Raw genomic sequence first — 24,392 nt, 5'->3', positions numbered from 1 at the left:
TTATTTTATGGTTAGACGAAATTTACTTTACTGTTACATTTTTTTTAGTATAAATTGTTTATTTTTCGTTTATGAGATTGAATTAATGATAAATTTCAAAGTATACTAATAAAATTGATATATATATATATATATATTCATATAACAAAATATTTATAAAATTTGTAATTTATATCTATGCGACGAATGAGTTACACACTAATAATAACTAATGTTGCATGATTGAAAAATTAACTTCCTCAAAACTAAAATTCAGCACTAGAAAACATTAACCTAACTACCTCACCTTTAAAATCAGGATAAATGCCACCAAAAATAGCACCAAAAAGAGTATAGGAACTACACATTCAAAATATTTACCCAAAATCAAGTAAAATAAAATGAGGAAGAAAGGTGCTGTGCACAATGGATTAAAATCAGCTTCTCCTGCTTGGCTAGTGTATGGTGGCACTAAAAAAGAATCATATTGTTCATCTTGATCGTCTTCTATTTCACTCTGAAAAAAAAAACAAAAAATATATAAATAAAGATATTTTTGATAAAGTTAGTAAATGTCTCTATTTTTAAAGGGATCTAATAAAAAAAAATTAAAAATTTCAAAATTATCACAAAATCGATAGAGAATTTTTTATAAGACGGACAATGACTACGAGTAACCTATTGTACATTTTGCAAAAATAAAATATAGTTGCATGTTTTAAGAGTTTCTTTGCCTTGATTGGAACCCTAACCTCACAACTTGCCACTGCTGTTATTATTGACAAGGTTAATAACATCAAGGTTTTTGTAAAAGCCATTATCTTGTGACTTGTGAATCAAACAAGAAACAAAAAGTTGTACCAAAGAGAATATGGGAATTCTAGGGTAGGTGATATCATCTGTTAACTTATTATTTATAGGGTAAAGCTCGATTCGTTATTTATGCTCAAAAATAATTTATTTTATTGGATTTTATTTTTTAATGTAAAATAATTAATTTCCTTATTAGAGGTCTATTTTGAATACATCATATTTACTTTTTTTTTCTTTAATATATATTTTTTTTAACATAGATTATGTTCAATTCTTGCATTTGTAACCTTTTTAAAATAGAATATGCTCAATATTTAATTGGGAAATTGGTGCGGAATTTTTTCATCACGAGCTCAAATAGGTGATTGAATATGATTTTTCCTTTCCATTTTTATGAATTTTAATCATTGATTTAATTTTGTTCGTATCGAATGGAGAAAATTAAAACACAAAATGATATTGATTTGCTAGTACCTTTTATAATAGCGGTGCACGATATAATATTGACTTGCAAATATTTTAATTAATTTAAATGATTTATTGATCAATAATTTTAATAAATATTGTTGGATGTGGCGGTTGGGAGAGCATATAGGGATTGTAATACTGTTTAGACCGTGAATTAATACGATTTATAATTGTAGATTTGCATGTTGGGTTGTGGCCTATGTAACTACAATTTAATTATTTAGTTTTTAAATAATATGTATACATCTGTATCTTAATCCAACATTCAATTCAACTCATATCACACCAAAGAAAAGTCTTCACCCTAATGATTTGTGGACTAGTTAATGCTTTTGTAGTTATATAGATTATATTATATCATATTTTTTACTATATCTCAATGTTGATTTGGGCTAGTTCTTTTAAAGTATTAATTTTGATTTTCTTTTCTTATTACTTATTCCATACATTATCAATAATGGTATATTTTTTTTGTTTTATTTAAATACAAGATTTTTATAATTTTAGTTTTTACATATTTTTTTATAAAATAATTGTTTTTTTTTATGATTCGCTGCAGATTACTTATTTGACCGCAAATTAACACGGATCAAACTTGGATAAATATATTACAATTCGTTATCATGAATGAGTCAATATGATCTTTAATGTGTGAGTCTATGTATAGTGGGTTAAACAAGGCAGAGCATCCCACATATTCAATTTTACATTTTGCTCCGCTCCATCATTAACCCGTCTAAAAATGGGTGGATCAGAACGGGTCAACTAGATAAGTAAGGTTGAAAATATCATTCCGCCTATTTTATGGCAGGCCGACGGATTGACCTGACAATGGTTTTTTTTTTATATAAAAAATTCACAAAAACAATGTTAAAATTGTAAAAATATATAAATTTTTTTAAATAAAAATCCAAATATATAACTATTGAGTTCACTAAAAACATGAAAGTTTTCATTCAAACATCAATACTTTATCATCTGAAAACTTATAGTAAGTTAACAAAATAACAAAAGTAAAAAGTTCACGAGTTCATCAATTGACATATTAAGTGATCCATTGTATACTTCTATTTTATTTTTAACAAAAATAGTTAAATTGCACGTTTAATCTTCTATGTTTGATTCAGTTTTTAAATAGGTCATTTATATATTTCTTTTAATTAGGTTATTTAAGTAATACTCCATTTACAATCTTAGCTTTTATTTTATTGTATATTTGCATAAATGTTGTTTTTAGTTAGTTTAATTAAAAAAAAATATCATGTGGTCGTTACGATGTTGACACATACATATTGGTGTTGTCATGACAAAATATAAGTAGACGACTCTCATATTATTCTTAAGTTAGGAAAAACACACTTATGATCCTCTAAGAATAAACCAGTTTGTGTTTAGGTTCAATCTTCATCTTCTTCATCTTCATCATTTTCCTCTTCCACTTCCTTTTTAAAAAACCTAAAAACCCAAAATTTATAATTCCAATAGAAAAATCTAAAGCATTAATCACATGAATTAAAGAAAAATCGAAACAAAAGAGCAATAATTCCAACCAGAATTAAAAAATAAATTGTTGTTAATATAGAAAAATTCACCATAAATCCAGTGTAAATAAATGAATTGTTCAGCCTATTTTTAATATTCTTCAAGATGTGTTTATTTTGCACAAATTAGTTGTAGAATTTGTTTTTGTTTCGATACGTTTTAAGAATGATTTTTTCTAGTTGTAAATGTCATGGAGGTTTAAAGAATGATTTCTTTTATGGGTTTAAAGAAAGACTTTACAAATAAGTTATTGATGTTGTTTTTGTTTTTATAAGTTTCAAGAATAATTTCTTCATCGATCTTCATCCATCTTCAATCACCATTGAAAGAGATTTAGGTTTCCAAGCTACATGTTCTTCTTTTATCCGACAAGACAAATTAAAATCTTCATCTTCTTCATTGTCAACTTTCATCATACTTATCATAAACTTCAAAAAACCCAAATTAAAAAACAAAGCACATGTGAAGCTAAAACTTAAAATTTCTAGAAATCTAAATATGAATATCAGCCTAGAACAATAGATTTACAGTGGAAGATGATAAAGAGAAAAAATGATTAACAATTCAAAAAAAAAATTTAAGAACTTGAAGGACCGCAATGAGTTTCGTTTTTCTTAATTGGAAGAATTCTAAGAACTTTTTTAAAAAAATTTATATTCTTAAAAAGATAATTAATTTTGTTATTTTATAATTTTGTCACGTCAGTACACTTATGCACATGTCAGTATCGTAATTGTCATGTGACTTTTTTTAACGGAAAATAACATTTATGCGAATATACAATAACATAAAAGCTAACGTTGCAAATAAAATATTATCACTTAAAGAACTCAGTTGAGAAAAAAAAATATAAATGACCTATCCAGGAACTCAAATATAATGGACTAAAAATGTAATTTATCCAAAAAAAAAAAACATCAATTGGATTTAAAAAAAAAATAATCATGGATGATTCCTAGAAAAACATGGATAAATCATTAACTATCCTTATAAATAAATGGGTGATTTTTTGTAATCAATTAAATGGGTTGCTTGAATCCAACCCACTAATAATTGTATACTAGAATATGACCCGCGCATTGCGCGGGTTTAATTTTAAATTTTTTTTAAAAAATTAATATGATATTTCATGTGTCAATTGTCAAAGATGAACGTCGTTAATTTAAAATATGTATACAATTATATAACGTAGGATTAATTTAGAAAATGGTGAGTAGACGTTATGAAATAATAAAGTGATATTATGAAATATTAATGAGATTAATTTAGAAAATATTGAGTAGACGTTATAAAATAATATCTAATTATGAGAAATAGTAAAAGATAGTAGATTGTGTATATAATTTGTGGAAAATAAAAAGTAGGCAAAAAGATTAAGAAATCATATCTCCCATCCATGACATTTGAACATATGGTGTGGGAGTTATTTTTTTTAATATATTATATTAGATATATAATAGATTGTAGCAATGTCATTTGTAGAACAGAAGTAATGTATTTAATAATTGAAATTGAGTTACAAAAAGTACTACTTTATTGTTGAATTTAAAAATTATTAAAGTGAAATATTTGGAAATACATTCATCGATTTTAATTTTTTTCACTTATTTTGGTTTTTTTTTGTTTTATCAATTTCCTTACACTTCCAGATTGTTTTTCTTTTGGTTTCTTCTTTTTTGTTCCCCTTAAGGTACGTAGAAGGATGGGCTCTTCGTCGGATGATGTAATATTCTCGACCATAATCTTCTTTTTTTTTGTAATTTTTGTCTTGATTGTATCTTCATCTGAAGATGATATTTGAATATTTTTATTGTTTTGTTCTACCTTGATTTTTCCTTTGGATAACTGGTTGTCATTGTTGTCTTTATCATTATCCTCATCTCTATAGTCCACTTCTTCATGTATTTTACCTTTTTGTTTGATATCCTCTTTGTCCTTTGAGTTGGACGTTGACGGTTGAGGTGACTTTGGTTCCTAGTTATTGGAAGAGAAAACAATGGTATTAATTGTCCATCAAAATGTGTTTATTATTTCATGGTTGACAATAATTATCCATAAAAAAAAATATTTATTGTTTTAAATTGTGTAAACGTTATACCTGTTTGATGTGGATACTACTTGTTGTATCGAGGAAAATGTTGGCGGGGACAAAAGTTCTTGTAATCGTATATGTTTGTGATCCTTCTTTCAAGTTCTTATCAGACAATCATATTTCAAAAATGAGCTTGCGGTTACACAACAAATTCTTGACAAAATTTTCCTTATTCCCAACAGAGGCAGAATTCCTTTTCAAATAAAGCAATTGTTTTCTTTTAAATCTTGCAAGTCGACACCGGACAAGTTTTTCCAAGCGATCTTGATCAACCTCTACAAACATATGTTACATTTCATCACTGGAAACAAATAAAACTTCATGTAGTAGGTGACTGGATTTCTATCACCAATCATGTACCCATCCCTAAACTTCTATAAGAAATACTAACTATTTTAACACAAACTCTTGAAAACTATAACAAATTCTTGACAAAATTTTCCTTATTCCAAAGTGCATTAACTAATATTGCATCCCTGTAACACTGTAAGTCAATTTCTAAAAACATTTAGATAAAATGAATAACCAAACAACACAAAAATATCTGTAAAAAGAAATAACTTTCTTGTAGCCCATAGTAATATACTATGTATAAGAAGAAGGAAATGAGAAGTTAAAAAAAATCTAAAAGGCAAGCGTGCACCAAAATGTAAGAAGTTCCAACTAAGAAATCGTTCCTAGCTTCATGAAATGCACTTCATTTTAAATAATAAAGTGAAGCTGCATTTTGCTGAGATAAGTCAATCTTTGTAATTCTATGATCATATGCAGTAACTGTTTTTGAAAATCTGATCGTAGCAGCATATGGAGGTAGAGGTGATTCACTGATGTTGTGTTCCAAGATCTCTCAACACCTCTCTTATGTATTCATTTTCTTGATCATAAAAATTTAGCTATGTTGTGATTCACTGATTTCAATAAATTTTGACATAGATTTTTATTGAGTCTAAAAATCATTTTTAGCAATTGGGTATTGAATCTTTAAAAACAAAATAATGTCGACACTCGCTTGTGCACGGATGGATCATAAAAACTTTTTTAGCTTTTTCTTTAAGTTGTTATGTGATATATATATATATATATATATATGGGTGACGTATATACTATACTATATACTGTATATACATAATATAAAATAGATTTCATTAAAAATAAATGTAACATTGATATTTGTTTCAGTCATTTATTTATTTTGTATTTACTTTGATCATTTATCTTATAAGTAGTATTTTTTAAATTTTTTTATCATAACACTTTCAAACGGTAGTATAATTATTAAAATCAAATTTTAAATCAGTTGTAAAGTTAAATGTACAATCTTAATAAAGATGAATAAAAATATATTAAACTATAATAAATGTATTTCGTTTTAAACAATTTAAATATGTTTCAAAATATAAAAGAAGAATGCAGGAATTTGCTGGAAATAAGGTCATGAAAGATATTATATATGACACGCAACCATACAATTGGAAATCAAACTGCCCAAAGAAATAGAAAATCAAGGCATCTTTAAATTTAAATCATAAGAACAAAATAGAATAACAGTAACTAAATACCATTATTTGTAGTATTGTTAGGGAAGGTGGAGAGTCTTCTTAAATTAATTAATTGTTTCCTTCGAAACCTAGCTTGTCGGAACTGACACAATGTTCGCAGACGCTGATCTTGAGCTTCTGAATTAAAAAGAAAAAGTGTGTATAAGATCAGAAAAAAACTTAGCACAGTGAAAATGAGAATGTCAGTTTCAAAAGTCATTAGTTAAAATCATACGAAGTTTGTCAAGTAGGTCTTGAAGACACATAATTTGCGCTCCTCCTCTCCTTACCACCATTTTCATTCGTCGCTTTAACCTGGCTATTTTTTTCATAAGTTTATCTTATAAGTAGTATTTTTTAAATTTTTTTTATCATAACTCTTTCAAATAGTAGTATAACTATTAAAATCAAATTTTAAATCAGTTGTAAAGTTAAATATACAATCTTAATAAAGATGAATAAAAATAGATTAAACTATAATAAATGTTTTTCGTTTTAAAGAATTTAAATATGTTTCAAAATATAAAAGAAGAATGCAGGAATTTGATGGAAAGAAGGTCATGAAAGATATTATATATTCAAGTGTTTATTTGGAGGGTTGACAACATCCTTTTTTCATTAAGTTGGAATCATTATTAATTATCTCTTATTTTGTTTTATTGTTTGACAATATTTTGGTTGTAACAGCTGAATTAAGAGCCTAGTAAAATCATTCTATTCAAAATTAGATTGAGCAATATCCCTTATTTTATTTGCCTTTATTTTTGTCAATGCCTCCCCATAACAATAAATTTGATGAACAAAAATACATAAATGAATGAGAATCAGTAATAGAGCAATAGGCAGCAATAGAGGGAGGGTTGACAACACCCTTTGAGTTTAAGTTGGAGTAATTATTAAATATCCCTTATTTTGTTTGATTGTTTGACATATTTTCATTAATTGTCCCTTATTTTAAAATATTCTCATTCAAACAAAATAAATGCAAACAAAATAAGCGATATTCCTCACTCTAATTTTGAATGCAACATTTACTTTTTAAAATATCAACATTGAACCGTATCATATATAGCATATATAATATAAATATAGATCAAGAATGAAATCAACAATAAATAGAGGGCTTTTTTAAAAACAAATGACATACATCTTTTGGGGTATCTTTCAAGTAGAGTCGGTTGCAGTATCTTTAGAGCAGCTTCATGGAAGCTGGCCTGAGCGTAGGTTTCTCCAACAGATGCAAGACATACTGTCTAAACTCTTCCGAGACCTACTGCTGCATTCACCAGTATCCTCAGTTTCTTCAATTAAAAAACTACTCTAAAAAAGATCAAATGGTATTAGAGAACAAACTCTTGAATTGAACCAACCATTTAGCCAAAGTGAAGTGAAGTGCTTAATGATCCAGCCCTCTAGAAGGTGTGAAGTATCTTCATGACAACTGGGTGCTTCATAGGGATCTGAACACCTCAAACGTGCTTCTAAATAACAGGGGTGAGCTAAATATTTGTAATTTTTGGTTGGCTCGCCATATGGGAGTCCTTTGAAACCGTATACTCACCTGCTGTAATATAACAAACAAATTATTTCTAATTAAGATCTTACAGGTAAATCATTGAGATCATAAGAACACCACACGCAAAGAAATTCTAATTTCAAAATGCTTTAAAATGGACTATGAATCATGCCATCCACAATTAAGAGTTTAGGGGATTTAATACAAGTACTTACAACAGATTTACAAAACCTGTTGTTCCTCTAAGTTCGATGTAAAGAAAAATGAACTTCAGGTATTTAAATACATTGATCTAATTTGTGTTACCTTTGATATAATTGATAGAAGATGAGTCATTAGCAGCCACAACAACCTGCATTAAAAACAGCATTAGTAAAATATGTTAAAAGAGAAGATCATAAGAACACCACACACAAAGAAATTCTAATTTCAAAAAGTGAAGTGCTTAATGATCCAGCCCTCTAGAAGGTGTGAAGTATCTTCATGACTTCAAAAGGAAAAAGGAAAAAGACTTCAAAATCTTTCTTACCGACTTCTCTGCTTCTTCCTTTATGAATTTCTCTTGTAAAGAACTGCAATTCCTTCTCATTTCTACAATAATTGAATTCAGTTCATCTTCCTTGATTTTAAGCAGCAACTCTGTAATTAAATAAATATAAGCATATTAGCAATAAAAATCAGCAAGCAATAGCATTTATGACGACCCGAAGTGAAAAAAATGAAAATTAATCTTACCAATTTCTATACTTTTTTGCTGGGTCATTTCCAGTGAATTCTTTAACTTTTCCTGCTCTAATGAGTAGTTTATCTCAAGGTCTTGGAACCATCTGATATAAACCTTAAGCCTTTTTATATAATCCACCATATTTTCACATCTTTCCTATAAAAGCATAGAGAGTAACATTAAATTGTTTTTTTTAATTCAAGGGTTACCTTAAAATGTTGATATATGAGTAATCAGGCAGTAAGTAAAGTAATACTATGCATCATGTAAATCAAATAACATACAAAGCTAAAACATGCACATTGAACTTGATATTGTCTCATTTATTCTCAAATTCAAATATATCTATGAATAACCAGTAACTTTGGTCCCTAAATGTGTGAGATGACGTCAATATAGTCCTTGAAAGTATCAAAATTACAAAAACATCATTGAGAATGTATTTTGTTAGAAATTTTATTGATCAAGACACATAAGTGGACCAAACCAACCAATAAAGGATATATACGAGAACTAAACTGACTAATAAAACACAACCATCACACATTCAAGGACCAAATGGCTATTTACTTGTAGATATATTTAGATTTGTAATTTTTATATATTTAAGGACTATAGTGACCGCAACTCACACATTCATTGGATGACCAAAATGACTATTCAGTCTATATCTTTCTACCTACATAAGATCTTACAGGTAAATCATTGAGATCATAAGAACACCACACGCAAAGAAATTCTAATTTCAAAATACTTTAAAATGGACTATGAATCATGCCATCCACAATTAAGAGTTTAGTGGGTTTAATACAAGTACTTACAACAGATTTACAAAACCTGTTGTTCCTCTAAGTTCGATGTAAAGAAAAATGAACTTCAGGTATTTAAATACACTGATCTAATTTGTGTTACCTTTGATATAATTGATAGAATATGAGTCATTAGCAGCCAAAACAACCTGCATTAAAAACAGCATTAGTAAAATATGTTAAAAGAGGAGATCATAAGAACACCACACGCAAAGAAATTCTAATTTCAAAAAGTGAAGTGCTTAATGATCCAGCCCTCTAGAAGGTGTGAAGTATCTTCATGACAACTGGGTGCTTCATGTTAGTGAAGATGCTAAGGCTTCAAACCAGGTTCATGAAAACAATGATGAGAAGCATATTGAAAATGTTGTTTCCAAGAATGATATGATATCTGCCGAGAACTATGGGGATGAAGCCCTCTCTGCAACTCTGAAGCAAATGACTCTGGAAGAAGGTTCACAATGAAGAAAACGCACTAAGTTTGTCACCCGAAGAACTCCAATCAAAGCAAAATCAACACATATTACAAAACCTGTTGTTCCTCTAAGTTCGATGTAAAGAAAAATGAACTTCAGGTATTTAAATACATTGATCTAATTTGTGTTAGCAAAATCAACACATATAAATAGGTAACCAAATCCACTCATTTCACACACATTTTCATGTTAGTGAAGATGCTAAGGCTTCAAACCAGGTTCATGAAAACAATGATGAGAAGCATATTGAAAATGTTGTTTCCAAGAATGATATGATATCTGCCGAGAACTATATGGATATTAAATCATGTGAAACAGATCCCGTCAATGACAACTCAAATTACTCTGAAATAGCAAGCCAGACCAGTGAAGCTGCTGATTTTTCAAATGCAGATGATGATGTCAGTGAGCAAAGTTGGATGATAACGCACTAACATTGTGCAATATATATCCATTTCATATATTGGATTATTTGATATTACAAATTCGTAAGCAAATCAAGCAAAATCAACACATATAAATAGGTAACCAAATTCACTCATTTCACACACATTTTCATGTTAGTGAAGATGCTAAGGCTTCAAACCAGGTTCATGAAAACAATGATGAGAAGCATATTGAAAATGTTGTTTCCAAGAATGATATGATATCTGCCGAGAACTATATGGATATTAAATCATGTGAAACAGATCCCGTCAATGACAACTCAAATTACTCTGAAATAGCATGCCAGACCAGTGAAGCTGCTGATTTTTCAAATGCAGATGATGATGTCAGTGAGCAAAGTTGGATGATAACGCACTAACATTGTGCAATATATATCCATTTCATAAATTGGATTATTTGATATTACAAATTCGTAAGCAAATCAAGCAAAATCAACACATATAAATAGGTAACCAAATCCACTCATTTCACACACATTTTCTCATTTTCTTAATGTGATAATAATAAAATGACTATTCTTTAAATATTTAATTATTAAATTTCTTCAACTTTGACAAACAAAACAAATCTCCCTATATTCTTAATCCAATATGTTACATTGCTTCAGCGGCAACAATAAGATAATATACACTTACTATTGCTAATATTAGCATTTAGCACACATAATTGCAGATTATGCGCTTAAGCTTACCTTGACTTAGGGATTGAGAGCAGGATTGAGATGGGGAGAGGAAGGAGGAGAGCCAGATATGGGTTGGTCCGGGGAGAGAGGGGGAGGAGGAAACGTCACACATTCGTCGCCTACTTACCGTTTAGGAGGCACCAGCGTCGCGGCTGCTCCACTCCTCCGCGGTCTCATGAACTGAAGAGATTAGGATATTAGGGATTGAGATTAGGATGGGTTTGGGGCGGGGAGCTAAGAGAGAGGATTTTGCATGGGATTAAAGATTTTAGCGATTGATATTAAAGAGATTAGGATATTAGGGATTGAGATTAGGATGGGTTTGCGGTGGGTCAGTTATGGGGCAGAGATCAAAGCGAAATCAGAGGTATACCATGGAGACCTACTCTGCCAAGCGAAATCAAAAGAAATTTCACTTCCAAACGGGCTTTTACCATTGAAAGACATTGAAGAGGTAGGTTACAACAGAGAAACAGGTTTCGTTTGGCTGAAACAGAAGAAAAGCATAACACACAAATTCGAGGATTAAACAGGGGCGGAGAGCGAAGAGAGAGGATTTTGCATGCTCTGGAATGGTATCGGGAGAGATGGGGATTAAAGATTTTAGGGATTGAGATTAGGATGCCATTGATATTAAAGAGATTAGGATATTAGGGATTGGTATCGGGAGAGAGGGATTAGGCATTGAGGATGATTGAGAGGGGAGAAATGAGGAGAGGATGATTGAGAGGAGAGAAATGAGGAGAGGTCCACGTCAGATTTTTGGCTGATGTTGAAAATATTTGTACACGTAGATGAAATAGACTGAGGTGGCATTGAGGGTGAGGTGGCGGGGGTCTGTTTTAAATATATATAATAGATTATGCATCATTATGCATCAGATGAATTTAATAGATTTATAATTGAACCAATTCAATTGATGATCGATAATTGAACTCAGTTACCACCCCTATTGTTCCATAACAACTATCTCCATTGAATTGTAGTATTAAATGACACAAGTTCAGAATGCGTTGGTTGATGGAAGGTGATGTGAACTCAAAATATTTTCATGGGGTGGTGTCTTCCAAACATCGTTGTTGTAACACTATTAGGAAAATGGAGGTAGGGGGAATGTTGGTTAAATGGAGTTGATGGTATATTAGAAATGGAGTTCTACAATATTTTAAAGAAGGGGATGTTGAAAGTCTACAGTTTTCTTTGTTAAACAACAGTGGTGCTAATTTTTTGGTGCATATGTTTTTGGAAGAGGAAATTAACCCAAAGATTTGGAATTGTGCTAGTTTTTAAAGTCTTGGTCTTGATGGGATACATTTTGGGTTTCTGAAAGACTTTTAAAAGACATTAATAAAGTACCTTAAATATCACTAAGATGAGGGTTGAATAGATATATTGGAGTTTTTAAATATTATCTTTTAAAGTTGTATTCTTTACTAGAGGATAAAAGTCAGATGATAGAAATTTGAAACTTTAAGTGATAGTTAAGTAAATAAAGAGGAGGGAGTATAGAAAATGACACACCCAAATTTATACTGATTCATCCAATGTAGACTACGTTCAGTCCTCACAACTTGTGAGTTTTCACTATAGCTCAAAATGACTTGTCCTCTTTACGAAACTCTTTTTTACTGTGTATATTCTTAGCCTCACCAGACTTACAATTTCGTTTCTTTCAGATTACAAATATTACCAAGTGTATAATAACTTAGAATATATAGAATAAATTATTTGTGATGATTGTATGATCTTTCTCTTTACAAGAACTTTCCAAGAGAATATTCTTAAAGATATAATTTAGGTTTGTAGAAAGTGTAAAGAGAGGATGAGAATGATCTTCTAAGCTTTGAGAAATAATATTTGTATGAGTAGTTGTTGTGTCTTGAACTGAAGAGATCACTTCCTTTTATAGAGTTTATGAACCTCTATCCATGAAGAAAAAAGTTAGATGACCGTTGGAGACTTGATCAAATGTCCAAGGTTATTGTCTGATTTATAAGAATGTCATTCAGTTGTCCTTGAAACATATGAGCTTAGGAGGATGAGCTTGCAGTTCATCCTCAAATAGGAGGTTTAATTTTCCTCGAAGTTTGGACATGAGCTGTACTTTTTCCTTTTTGCTTTTCCAAGAATTTTAGGATCCTTCTTTTCTTGTTAGGTACATCCTTTTTTTATTTTTAGCTATTCCCTATGTACGAGGATGAATAAGATCAAAATATTATCTTCTTATTGTTCAATCTTTGGCGTGTGTATTCTCTTCTTTCCTCTTTTAACTGTTTGTCCACAATTTTATCTTCTCTTTATTTTGACTTGGATTCATTGATTATGTGATAACGTATATTCTCTTCCTTAAAGGTTCATCCTCTTTAAAGATTCATCCTCTGAATATCTATTCTCCAGTTCAGAGAACATGTTGGATTAAGTCGAAATTTTTTCTTCTTTTTATCAAGATGATGAGGAACCTATTTTCTAATTAAAATACACTCAAGAGCACATATTAGACATTAATCACAAGCATAACCATTTAAATAATTTTGTTATCATTAAATCAATTTGAGAGATATTTTGTCTGAATAATTAAAGCGGAATTTATGCGATTCGTGGAGGAGTTTCATTCTAATGATATGTTCGTGTTAATTCTCAAAAAGGATAAGCCCCCAAGGCTTGGACAATTTTTGTCTTATTTCTTTGATTTGATGTATGTTTAAGGTAGACATTTGAGAAAGGGTATGACTTAGTTGAATGAGATTATTTGGATACAGATAGGAAAAATGAATTTATGGTGGAGGTGATGAGTGATGGAATGTCTGCTAAGGCGTCAACGTTGGTAAATGGTTCTCTCACTCAGGAAGTTTCTCTTTTTCGGGGGTTGAGAAAAGGTGAACTTTTATCCCTGTTTATGTTTCTATTAGTTGCTGAATGATTTAATTTCATGATGTGTGCTTCAATTACGAATGGTCTTTTCTTGGGGTATAAGGTTGGATCATAAGGGGGAGTGTCGTGTCTCTCACTTGCAATTCGCCGATGATAATGTGATAAAGAGTGAAAAAAGTTGGGCTAATGTTAGAGCTTTAAAGTCTATGCTTCTTCTGTTTGAATTGACATATACTTTGAAGTTTAACTTCCATAAAAGTTTTCTTATGGTAATCAATGTGCAAGATTCTTGGCTAAAGAAAGCATCAATAGTACTTCGTTGTAGAGTGGATCATACACCTTTTAATTAACTTGGGATGCCTATTAAGGATAATCCAAGAAGAGTGGCTTTTTGGAAACCTATGATTGATAGAGTTTGAGTTTGATTGTGAGGATAAAAGAAGTGTAATTTTCCTATGGGAGGTCTCATTTTTATCATTAACGTCGTTTTAATTGTGCTTCTGATTTATTTTCATTCTTTCTTCAAAGCTCCTATAGGTATAATTTTTAAACTTGAATTTTTACTTATATATTTTTTAGGGGGAGTGGGGAGTAGTGAGGTAGTTAAGAAAATTCATTTGAGTACTCACACGATGTTTATGCTTTGTACTTAGTGGACGAAGAATATTTTTATTCTTTGATGTATTATTGGTTTAGTGTTCAAACATATACAATAAGTTCTTTTCAAATGGTGTAAAATATCAAACATTTATTTAAGGTTACCATGTACCACATAATTTGATGGTATGCTTCTTTAATTTTTAATCATTATTGACTTTCTTATATGTTTCTGCCGTATAATAATTAAACATTTATCTTCTTTTGAATATTTCATTGTTAACTGAAAATTAGTTCATTAGTCATATGAGCCGAATTAACAAAGAATTGTAATTGAGAAAATGAATTGGTGATATTAAATTAAACAATTTTACCAAACATGGAGTGAAATAACTCATTATATAATCATGATAATATACAGTAGTAATGTAATTATTTTAGTTTAAATAAATATACAACATGCAAATTATATATGATGAATTAAAAAGCTTTAAAACCTACGGACAAAAATAAAACGCTTCGAAACCAACATTACTTGTACATAGGGATGGGAATAGGCTATGCCGTCCGTTAGGGGCCTATGGCCTGGCCTACTTATGGTCTGACCTGACCTATTTAATAAAAAGGCTAGACTCAGACTGTTTTTAAAGCCTATTTATTTAAATAGGTCAGACTCATGTTTATAAAAAAGCCTATTAGGCCTGACAGACCGGTCTATATATATTTTATTATTTATTAATATTATTTATTATTATTATATTAATAATATTATTTCCTATTTTAAATTATATTAATTAAGCAGTCATTCAGTGATCATTCCATATTCAGTAGTTGTTCCATATTCGGTAGCGATTCCGTATTCGGTAGTCATTCTATATTCGGTAGCCGTTCAATTAGTCAATCAGTTAGCAATCGTTCCATATTTGTTTAAGAGGTAATAAGAGTGTGTTTGTTTCAGAAAAAAAAAATCTATTATTTGATAGAAAAAATTATTTTTTAGGGTTTAAAGCATGTTTGTTTCATATTTTTTAAAAATGATTTTAAGTAGGTTTTTAAATAGGCTTCTAGGTCAGACCAGACTTTTAAAAAGGTCAGGCAAGACCGAAAAAAAAGCATATGATAGGCCATAGGCCAGACTTAGGCCTAAAAAATAAATCGTAAGCCAGACTCATGCCTTTCAAAGTCTGGTTTGGCCTGGCCTATTCCCACCCCTACTGTACACAAAGATAAATCCCAAAATTTCAATAAATGGGATGGGGCAAGATCAGTACTATAAATAAATAAAAAATCATAAGGGATAAAATATAATTATATCATTAACGCTAAGCAAAAATCTGGAGAGTACTAAATTATATTTCGAAAATATTGAAGATAGATCTACATTTACAAATTACAATCTATAATTTTTTTGGTGAAGTAATCTTCATATTTTAAGATTGTTTTATATTTTTTCAATTTTAATTCTATGAAAAATATCTTTCTCTATCTTTGTATTGGGTTATGAGGAAAGTCCATGTAATTAATCATATTAAATAAAAATAATCATACAAGTGAATTAGACAACACATTATATATTAAATTATTTTTCACACAAGTATATATTTAATTCATCATAAATAAAATTATTTATAAATACTTAATTTCTAGTAGAGGCAATACTTAATTTTTAATAGGAAAAAATAAATCATTCAATGATCTTCCCATTAGAAATTAATTATTGCCTCAAACTTTTTTTTTAGTAATTCCAAGTAGAGGTAAACTTAATTTCTTTTTATAAAAAACATGTGGCTAGGCTTAGGGTTTGTATGAAAGGCATGAATTTAACTGTGATGCATGAGTTTTTAGTAATGCAGCATTCATGTGGAATCCCACAAAATGTCACATCTTTATTAACTAGTTACCATTTTAAACTAGTTACCATTTTAAAGATATGTATTTGTTAATTTATAATATTTTAGTAATTCAATCAATGTTGAGAATTATAATTGAGTTTAAGAAAAAGAAAATTAATGAAAGAGAAATATAGAACTTGAAATGATAATATGAAAAAATATTATACAACTAGAGTATAATACACTTTTATATATTGCTCTTAATGTAATTAATTTAATAAAATTTCACTTAACCATAATTTTCTTCTACCTACTTTAAATCATATCTAACTAAATCTAATGGTCCGTGCAAGTTGGAAGGGTGTAATAATATTTCTAACTTGAAAAGAACAATACAATAAATAAAAAATACAATGTAAGAAATACAATAAAAAATACAACTTAGAAAAGTACATAACTCTCATCGAAATCTTCATCTTACTTTGGACTAACTTGAAAATCTTCTGATATTTCTACGACACTCACTCCAATCTAGAATAAAAAATCTCAATTTTGAACCTTCAAATATCAAATTTGGCTAACAAAGCTTAACACCTAAAGATAGAAGCACTAAGAGAAATGTTTAACATAGAGTAGAAGATAAAATTATAATTGTTTTACTATCATAAGTAGAAGCACAAAGAATTAAAAATGTTTAACTACCATATCGTAGAAACATACGAAATCAATAATGACTACGATGAACAAAATAATAGATAATCAAAACACCAAACACTTTTGTAGTATCACGAATAACAAATTCACAAAATTAATCGCCATGCCCCAGTAATACAAAGAACTTCATACAAAGAATGGAAAAATGAATCTACCGAGAAAGTTGTGAAACAAAGAAATCCCAAGCTAAAGAATTTATATCAAATCTTTCATTAGAACGTCTTCTTCTTTGTTGTAGAACATGCAGACGGAACGTCGTTTATTATGGAGTTTCTTAATGTAAAAGTCTCAATTAACAATCATAGCAATATGAACAAGGGTAAAAAGGAAACTAGCTAGAACCAACTAGAATCTTGATTGAAAATCTTCAAAATTCAATAAAAAGAATGATAATATAAAAATGAATCAATGAAGCTCTAATGAATTTTTTTCAAGAAATTCTTAAAAATAATGTAGCAAAATAACTATTTTATCTGATAACTGCATGTAGAAAATTATAGTTGAATCCAAAAACGAGAGAAATAATTAAAGAGAAGCATAAAATTTGTAATAATAATACGAATAATATTAAACAACTAGAGTATGATGCACTATTATAAAGTGTTCTTAATGTAAATAATCTAACAAAATCTCATCTAACCATGAGTGTCTTCTAACTACATCTAACACAGTGATCAAATTTTTGAAGACTAATTTACCTATTCACTTATTTTTATTTTGCAATGCTTTTGTTTTTCTTGCATCCAATTAGTTTAAAATTACAATTCTATCATTGTTTGATACTAGTAGAAGGAAAGAAATAAAATAAAAGAAAAATTACATTTAATAAATAATATAAATATTCCTATATAGAATGATATATAAATATATATATATAATATTCAACATTATAAGAGTAACGTAAGATCCTAAAGAAGACAATAAAATATGTAAATGCATTTTGTTATATAATTTTACTAGACCATTTAAGTTTTTATTATTAGATTAAAGTTGTAAGTCATGAAACATGTACATCGTGGTCTTCTTTTTAAAGTTTTCATTGCACTTTTTAATAAAGTTGGAAGAAAAACTAAAAACAGGAGTGACGACACATATTTTATGACTTAAAATACCAATGTAATACAAAAAATTTAAAAGGCTAATTCAATACAATTAAATAACTTAAAAATATCATACTTTTATGGTTTTTGATATTTTATTTGAGGATGTTAGATTGGACTTTGGGATTTTGTTTTTCATATTCGTTTTCTCATATTAGGGTTTTAGATTTATGGTTTTCTGGTTCAGATTAAATTTTTTTTATTCGATCCTTGTTGATTTGTTATTGATGTTGTCTTTGTTCATCAATTGTAGAGTTATGATATTGAATGTAGATCCAATTACTTTATTTGGAATTCAGACTATAGGCCTTAAACACAACAGAGAACTCCACAACAAATACATACACAATGTTTAGAGTGCCCCCAAAAGGAGTTGGAGATTATCTCTTAGGAATGTCATTTTGAAGATGCATGGAGATCACAAGTCAACCATTATTAAGATGAAGTTGCTGCTATTTTGATGCATTTTGTTTGGTGTAGCATGTGTTGTTTTATTGTTGATCTTAGCTCTAAAATGAGCTTATTGTAGTTGATGTAATTTTCTTGAGGTTGATGTAGTAGATTTGTTGTAAGTATGTAGTAATGATAGAGTTTGTTGTATGAAATTTGGAACTATTAATGTAATTTTCTTTTGCATCAATTGTGGCTCCAATTATCTTGGTTGTTATTTTTTAATTATTACTGTCAATTTAATATTTGATTTATCTGCAATTGTATTATCAAACATTAAATTTAAATTGATATAATAATAAATGTGAAGTGTTTCCTTCAAAGATATAATTTAAACCGAAATAATAATATGCTAAAATATGCTTATGGCATCACAAATGAAAGCTTCATGGCTCAAATTTATTTACAGAGCAGGATCTTATCATATCAATGCAATGACTAATTATTTCTTCCTCAATCATCTTTGCCAATAAGCTATGGTTCCAAACTTTACCAAAACCATCCTACTTACAACAACAGGATAAACAATGGCAATATAAGGAACTAACAAAAATCAACATGGTGCTATGAATCTCTGAAATTCAGAATTGAGATGCATAATTCATTCATTCATTCATAAGGAATGCATAATCCATAATTCTGCTTCATTCATAATTCATTTCCTGCATAATTCATCCATTCATAATTCTGCTACAAAGACATAATTCATTATTCAGTCATAATTCTTTCTTAATTCTGCTCCTGCTACATTCATAATTCATTCAAAAAATGAGACAATGACACAAATTGCTATCATGTTCCTGCTTCATTCATAATTCATTGATGCACATAATTCATTTCACAAATGTACTTCATTCTATTCAAAATAAAGTAAACATGTTTCAGTGGTACAAAATGGCATAAAGTGATCATAAACTAACAAAAAGTGATCATAAACTGACCATAAACTAACAAAAAGTGACAAATCCTAATATTACAATTTTTCAAGTTTTGAACTTTGGTCTAAAAGTGCTTGAGCTTGTGCACGTTGGGACTGAGCTTGTGCAGGTTGGGACTGGGCTTGTGCAGGCTGGGACTGACCTTGTGTAGGTTGGGACTTCTTGGGTCTTCCTCTGGGTTTGACAGGTTGTGTGGGTTGATTTTTCTTGGGTCTTCCTTTGGTTTTGATAGGTTGTGATTGGGCTTGCGCAACTTGAGTTTGCTTCTGGGCAGCTTGACTTTGGGCTTGAACAGCTTCAGTTTGGGCTTGGACAACTTTAGTTTGGGCTTGGACTGCTTCAGTTTGAGTCTGGCTTTCTTGGGTTTGGCTTGGACATGGTGCCTTGTTATGACCGGATTGTTTACACTTGGTGCACTTACTTGACATCCCTTTCCTACTAATCATTGTCGAGTCCTTATTTTTTTCATCACCATCTTTATTCCTTGAACTTTTGGGCCTTCCTGGAAGCCTTCTTGATGGTGGTGGTAAGACATCATGATATGGAGTTTGAGCTCATATATTTTGTCCATTTGTTGGGTAAATAACAGGTCGGTAACAAGCCGCATATGTCTCTCGCCTATAATATGTTGGAATCAAGTTTTTTGGATCTTTTTTAAGGACGTTGCAGCAACAAACTAATGACAACAGGGAATTTCAGTAAGCATCCACTTCGTGCATGAACATTCTCTATTTTTCAGTGATACCACAAACTTATCTCCTGTGTGGTTGATGCTACTAACTTCAAATATATTTTCACTAGCATACATTGTTCAATAAGAATAACAACAATTAACACATGTTTCATAACAGAATCATACCATAACAAGAAGATTTCAGAACAGAATCATACCATAACAAGAAGATTTCAGAACAGAATCATACCATAACAAGCAGATTTCAAGTACCATAGCATAATAAACATGTTTCAGAACCATATCAGTAATTGACAAAGAACCATAACATAAAAAACAGATTTCAGAACAGAATCATAGCATAAAAAACAGATTTCAAGTACCATAGCATAAAAAACAGATTTCAGAACATAATTATACCATAAAAAACAGATTTTAAGTACCATAGCATAATAAACATATTTTAGAACCATATTAGCAATTGACAAAGAACCATAGCATAAAAAACAATATTACCTACACATCCACATTCTTGATAATTCTTATTCCTTTGCTAACTTTTTCTTGATTTGAGGCAGAACAGAACAAGTGTATCTTTCTAATGTAGTTCTATTTTTTGTCCACCTTTCCATTAAGTACAGTTTGATGTCTTCAAGCATTTTTACTATGGGTTTCCCTCTAGGTCCAATTATGACACTATTGAATGTCTCTGACATATTATTGACAAGCACATCACATTTAGAATTGAAGCTGAATCTTGACTTTGACCAAAATTTTGGTGGAATCTTTACAAATATTTGTAGGCCTCTTCGTTAACCTTCCTCAACGCTTTCATGTCTCTTTCCCATTCTTGAGGATGTGTTGACTTGGCTGCCTTCCACATCAATTCCTTAAGTTTCTTCCCTGGGTGCACTTTTCTGAAGTTGTTATAGAGGTGTCTTACACAAAATATTTGTTCAACCCTAGGAAGTAAGTCATCCATTGCAGGCAACAATCCCTAACATAAAACAAGAGAAATTAACACATATAAATAAATTAACATAAATAAACATATTAACATAGATGAATAATGATTAATGATTAATTGAACTTAAATGAATACCTTTTGATGATCAGATATAAAGTGTAGAATTTGCATGCTTGTTGTCCACCCAAGTCATTAATTAATAATTTAAGGAACCAAGTCCATGAATCTCTTGTCTCACCTTCAACTACAGCCACATCAATTGCAAGCATTTGATCATTTGAGTCTCTACCCACAGCAGCAAGAATCATACCCCCATAATACCCTATAAGGAAACAACCATTAAGACCAATTATTGGTCTACAAATCAGGAAACTCTCTGTACATCCATTAAGACACATATATAGGCGTTGAAAACTTGGTAAAAATGGTTTGTCCACATAATCAGTTACCACTGAATTTGTAGCTTGGACTTCTAACTTAACAGTACTATTTGGATTTGATCTTAATAACTCATGACAGTAATCATACAATCTTTTCTCGAGCCAACTTGATCTCATAAATTTGACCTTATACTCTCTATAACATGAATGTGTGTCAACTAGTTTTCTAAGTTTCCATGTATCTTCATCAGGTAACTTTGCACAATAGGCAAACCACTCACAACCTTCCTTGCATTTAACTCTCACTCTTAGTTTGTCATTTTTTATAAACTTCAAATCCTTCCCATTATGAATGGCATATGTTGTCATAGCCTCCTTAAATTCTTCTTTACCAGTGAAAAGGGTTCCTAAAACCCACTTATAATCTTCCACTTTTTTGACATGACAAATAAAGGATACTTCTCAATTTCTTGTGAATCATCACTCTCCAATTCCTCTGTAAAATAATCTTCATCAAATAATTCCTTCTCAGTTTGCATTACATGTTCCTTTCTATTTGAAGCAAAATTCAAAGTATCATCACTTGACACATTAGCCTCTTCATCTTCATCCACAATATGTTCTTTCTCAACACGAATCTTCTTAGGTCTCCCTATTTTCTTACTGGTACTTTCTTTCTTCTTTTTGTTAGTATTAGACCTTTTTTTACTTGCACCATTCCTCTTCTCAATTTCAACTTGACACTCTATTTCCTTACCACCTACCCTCCTTGTCCTTCAAGTCCATCGCCACCTATTTGGACCTCATCAATCCCATCATTCAGGGGCAATTCATCATCTGAGTCTCTAAAAATTACATTAACAACACTATCTTCACTATCAGACTCAATATTGTCTTCTGTTTGGGTTCCATTTTGGGTTGGTTCATGTGTATCATTTCCTAATTGGGCAGCTTCTTGAGGCTCAGTCTGCACATTATCCACATGTTGTAGGCCTGTTTGGGTTGGTTCATGGGCCTGTTTAGCTTCATCTTTTTGAGTCTCAGTCTGCACATTATCTACAAATATGGGTTGAGATACTGGATGAATAAGATACAAATTCACTTTCCCATTAGCCTTGGTAAAATTTACCATTTCCATTGCCACAATGTCATTTTCCAAAAACTTTTTCTCACCATACACCTCATACCAAATGCTAATAACTTCAGGATACCCCATTTGCTTAATAATATAAAAAATCTCAAAGTAACTCCACCTATCAGCATCACATTTCCAATTTGAAACTTCAGCTTGGAACACTTCCATTGTGTCATCCAAAAAATACCCTCCATGGTGAACATAAAAAAAAAAAAGACATCCATTCTGCTTTTTATACATTGAAAAAACAAAAAAAAAACTCATTAATAGAAAACTATAATCAGATGGTAGGGACCACAAATCTGACCCAAAAATCTTAGAAAAAGAGGAACGAATATGTATGTGTGGACCACAAACCATAGACCCAAATAAACAACACATGCAAGAATAAAATCATTCAAAAATCAAACACATGCAAATAAAAAATACCATAAAGACCCAACTAAACCTAAACCCTAAAACAAATCAGATCACTAAACATCATAATCCATAAATACGTTACCTTTCTTCTCCTCTCAATGCGGGTTTACGATTTCTTGAAGCTTGATTCTAATGGTGTGTTCTTCGCTTCCTTCTAATTATCATTGAAATGACAATTTCACAGAGATGAGAGAAGAAAACGAGAAGAGGAAAATAAGAAGAGGGAAACGAGAAGAGGAAAATCAATGGAAGATGAGAATGCCAAACAAGATATTTAGAAATTTCAAAGAGATAAAACTGAAAAGAAAACGGAGGAGGGAATTTGTTAACATTGCCTTAATGGAAACTCACTTAAAAGGTAAAGTTGAAATTATTTAAAAAGATAAAATACTGAAATGGGAAAGAAAAAAAAAGTTAATGGACTAAAATGTTACCTGAAATAAAGTTAAGGGACCACATATGTAATTTAGTCTCTCTCTCTCTCTCTCTCTATATATATATATATATATATAACTTGTAAGACCCATAATTTTAAAGTACCATTTATGTATTTTTGGTGTATTTTGGATTTTGGGCTCGGAGGCTTTTAAGCCAAAGTTAATAATATTTTGGAGATATTTATTAAAAGTAAGTAATATATATATGTAAATATATATTTATGTTTATATGTGTTTGTTTGGAGGGAAAAAGAAAGGAAAACTAGAAGGAAGGAAAAGGAAAAGAAAATAATATATAAAGGAAGGAAGGAAAAAGGAAGAAAGGAAAAACAAAGGAAAGAAAAAGAAAGGAAGGAAAATTTCAAAACTCCATCTTCTTCCTCTCTGTGACCGCGAGCGATTTTTCCCTCCCTCCCCCGTTTCCATTTTCGTCGCTTTCTTTTCTTCAAAACTAGTAACCCAAGGTTTGGTGAGAGTTAGATCAAGGTTTTTGCAACTCCACTCTTCCTCTTTGATTCGAAAACGAAGAAAAACGGTTTTTGAGATCCAAACACAAACCCCTCCGTTTCTTTTAGATCCAAGCTTCATTTCTCGCAGAGATAGAAGGGAAAGTTGCTCACCACCACACTACGGTGCTAGTGAACTAATTTGGAAGCGGCGTTGCGAGCGAAGATTTCACCGGAATTACTCGCGGTACCGGAAAACCACGTTAAAGCTAACGCTAAGGTAAGGGCTCCTTCCAAACTTCTAGTTGCATTAGGGACTTATCTGTGGTTGTGTGGGAAGGAATTT

General features: G+C 30.3%; 1 protein-coding gene and 1 long non-coding RNA gene across 9 annotated transcripts; both read right to left on the bottom strand.

The window, feature by feature from the left end:
* Positions 1–4,277: 4,277 nt before the first annotated feature.
* On the bottom strand, positions 4,278–5,067 carry LOC140919325 (uncharacterized). The gene is made up of 2 exons (XR_012162022.1): positions 4,901–5,067; positions 4,278–4,776 (listed from the first exon to the last, which is right to left on the bottom strand). It is a non-coding gene; the product is annotated as an uncharacterized lncRNA (long non-coding RNA).
* Positions 5,068–5,359: 292 nt separating this feature from the next.
* LOC101493054 (kinesin-like protein KIN-14N) lies at positions 5,360–12,098 on the bottom strand. 8 transcript variants are annotated; one of them, XM_073365238.1, is made up of 8 exons: positions 9,585–10,074; positions 8,684–8,828; positions 8,478–8,587; positions 8,255–8,300; positions 7,803–7,913; positions 7,580–7,708; positions 6,454–6,570; positions 5,360–5,378 (listed from the first exon to the last, which is right to left on the bottom strand). In XM_073365238.1, exons 1-6 carry the CDS (start codon positions 9,612–9,614, stop codon positions 7,686–7,688), a joined length of 465 nt encoding a protein of 154 aa, XP_073221339.1. In that variant the 5' UTR covers positions 9,615–10,074; the 3' UTR covers positions 5,360–5,378; positions 6,454–6,570; positions 7,580–7,685. The 8 variants fall into 8 exon arrangements, with proteins under 8 accessions (XP_073221339.1, XP_073221340.1, XP_073221341.1 ...); XM_073365239.1 differs by lacking the exon at positions 5,360–5,378 and adding an exon at positions 11,096–12,098 and having other exon boundaries at positions 6,389–6,570; positions 9,585–9,630; XM_073365240.1 differs by lacking the exon at positions 5,360–5,378 and having other exon boundaries at positions 6,389–6,570; positions 7,580–7,705; positions 9,585–10,077.
* Positions 12,099–24,392: the final 12,294 nt, after the last annotated feature.

Source organism: Cicer arietinum, chromosome 2 (assembly GCF_000331145.2).
Source record: "Cicer arietinum cultivar CDC Frontier isolate Library 1 chromosome 2, Cicar.CDCFrontier_v2.0, whole genome shotgun sequence".
Classification (NCBI taxonomy): Eukaryota; Viridiplantae; Streptophyta; class Magnoliopsida; order Fabales; family Fabaceae; genus Cicer; species Cicer arietinum.
Note: the sequence above shows the minus strand (reverse complement) of the source record. Positions and strands in the feature narration are given on the sequence as shown.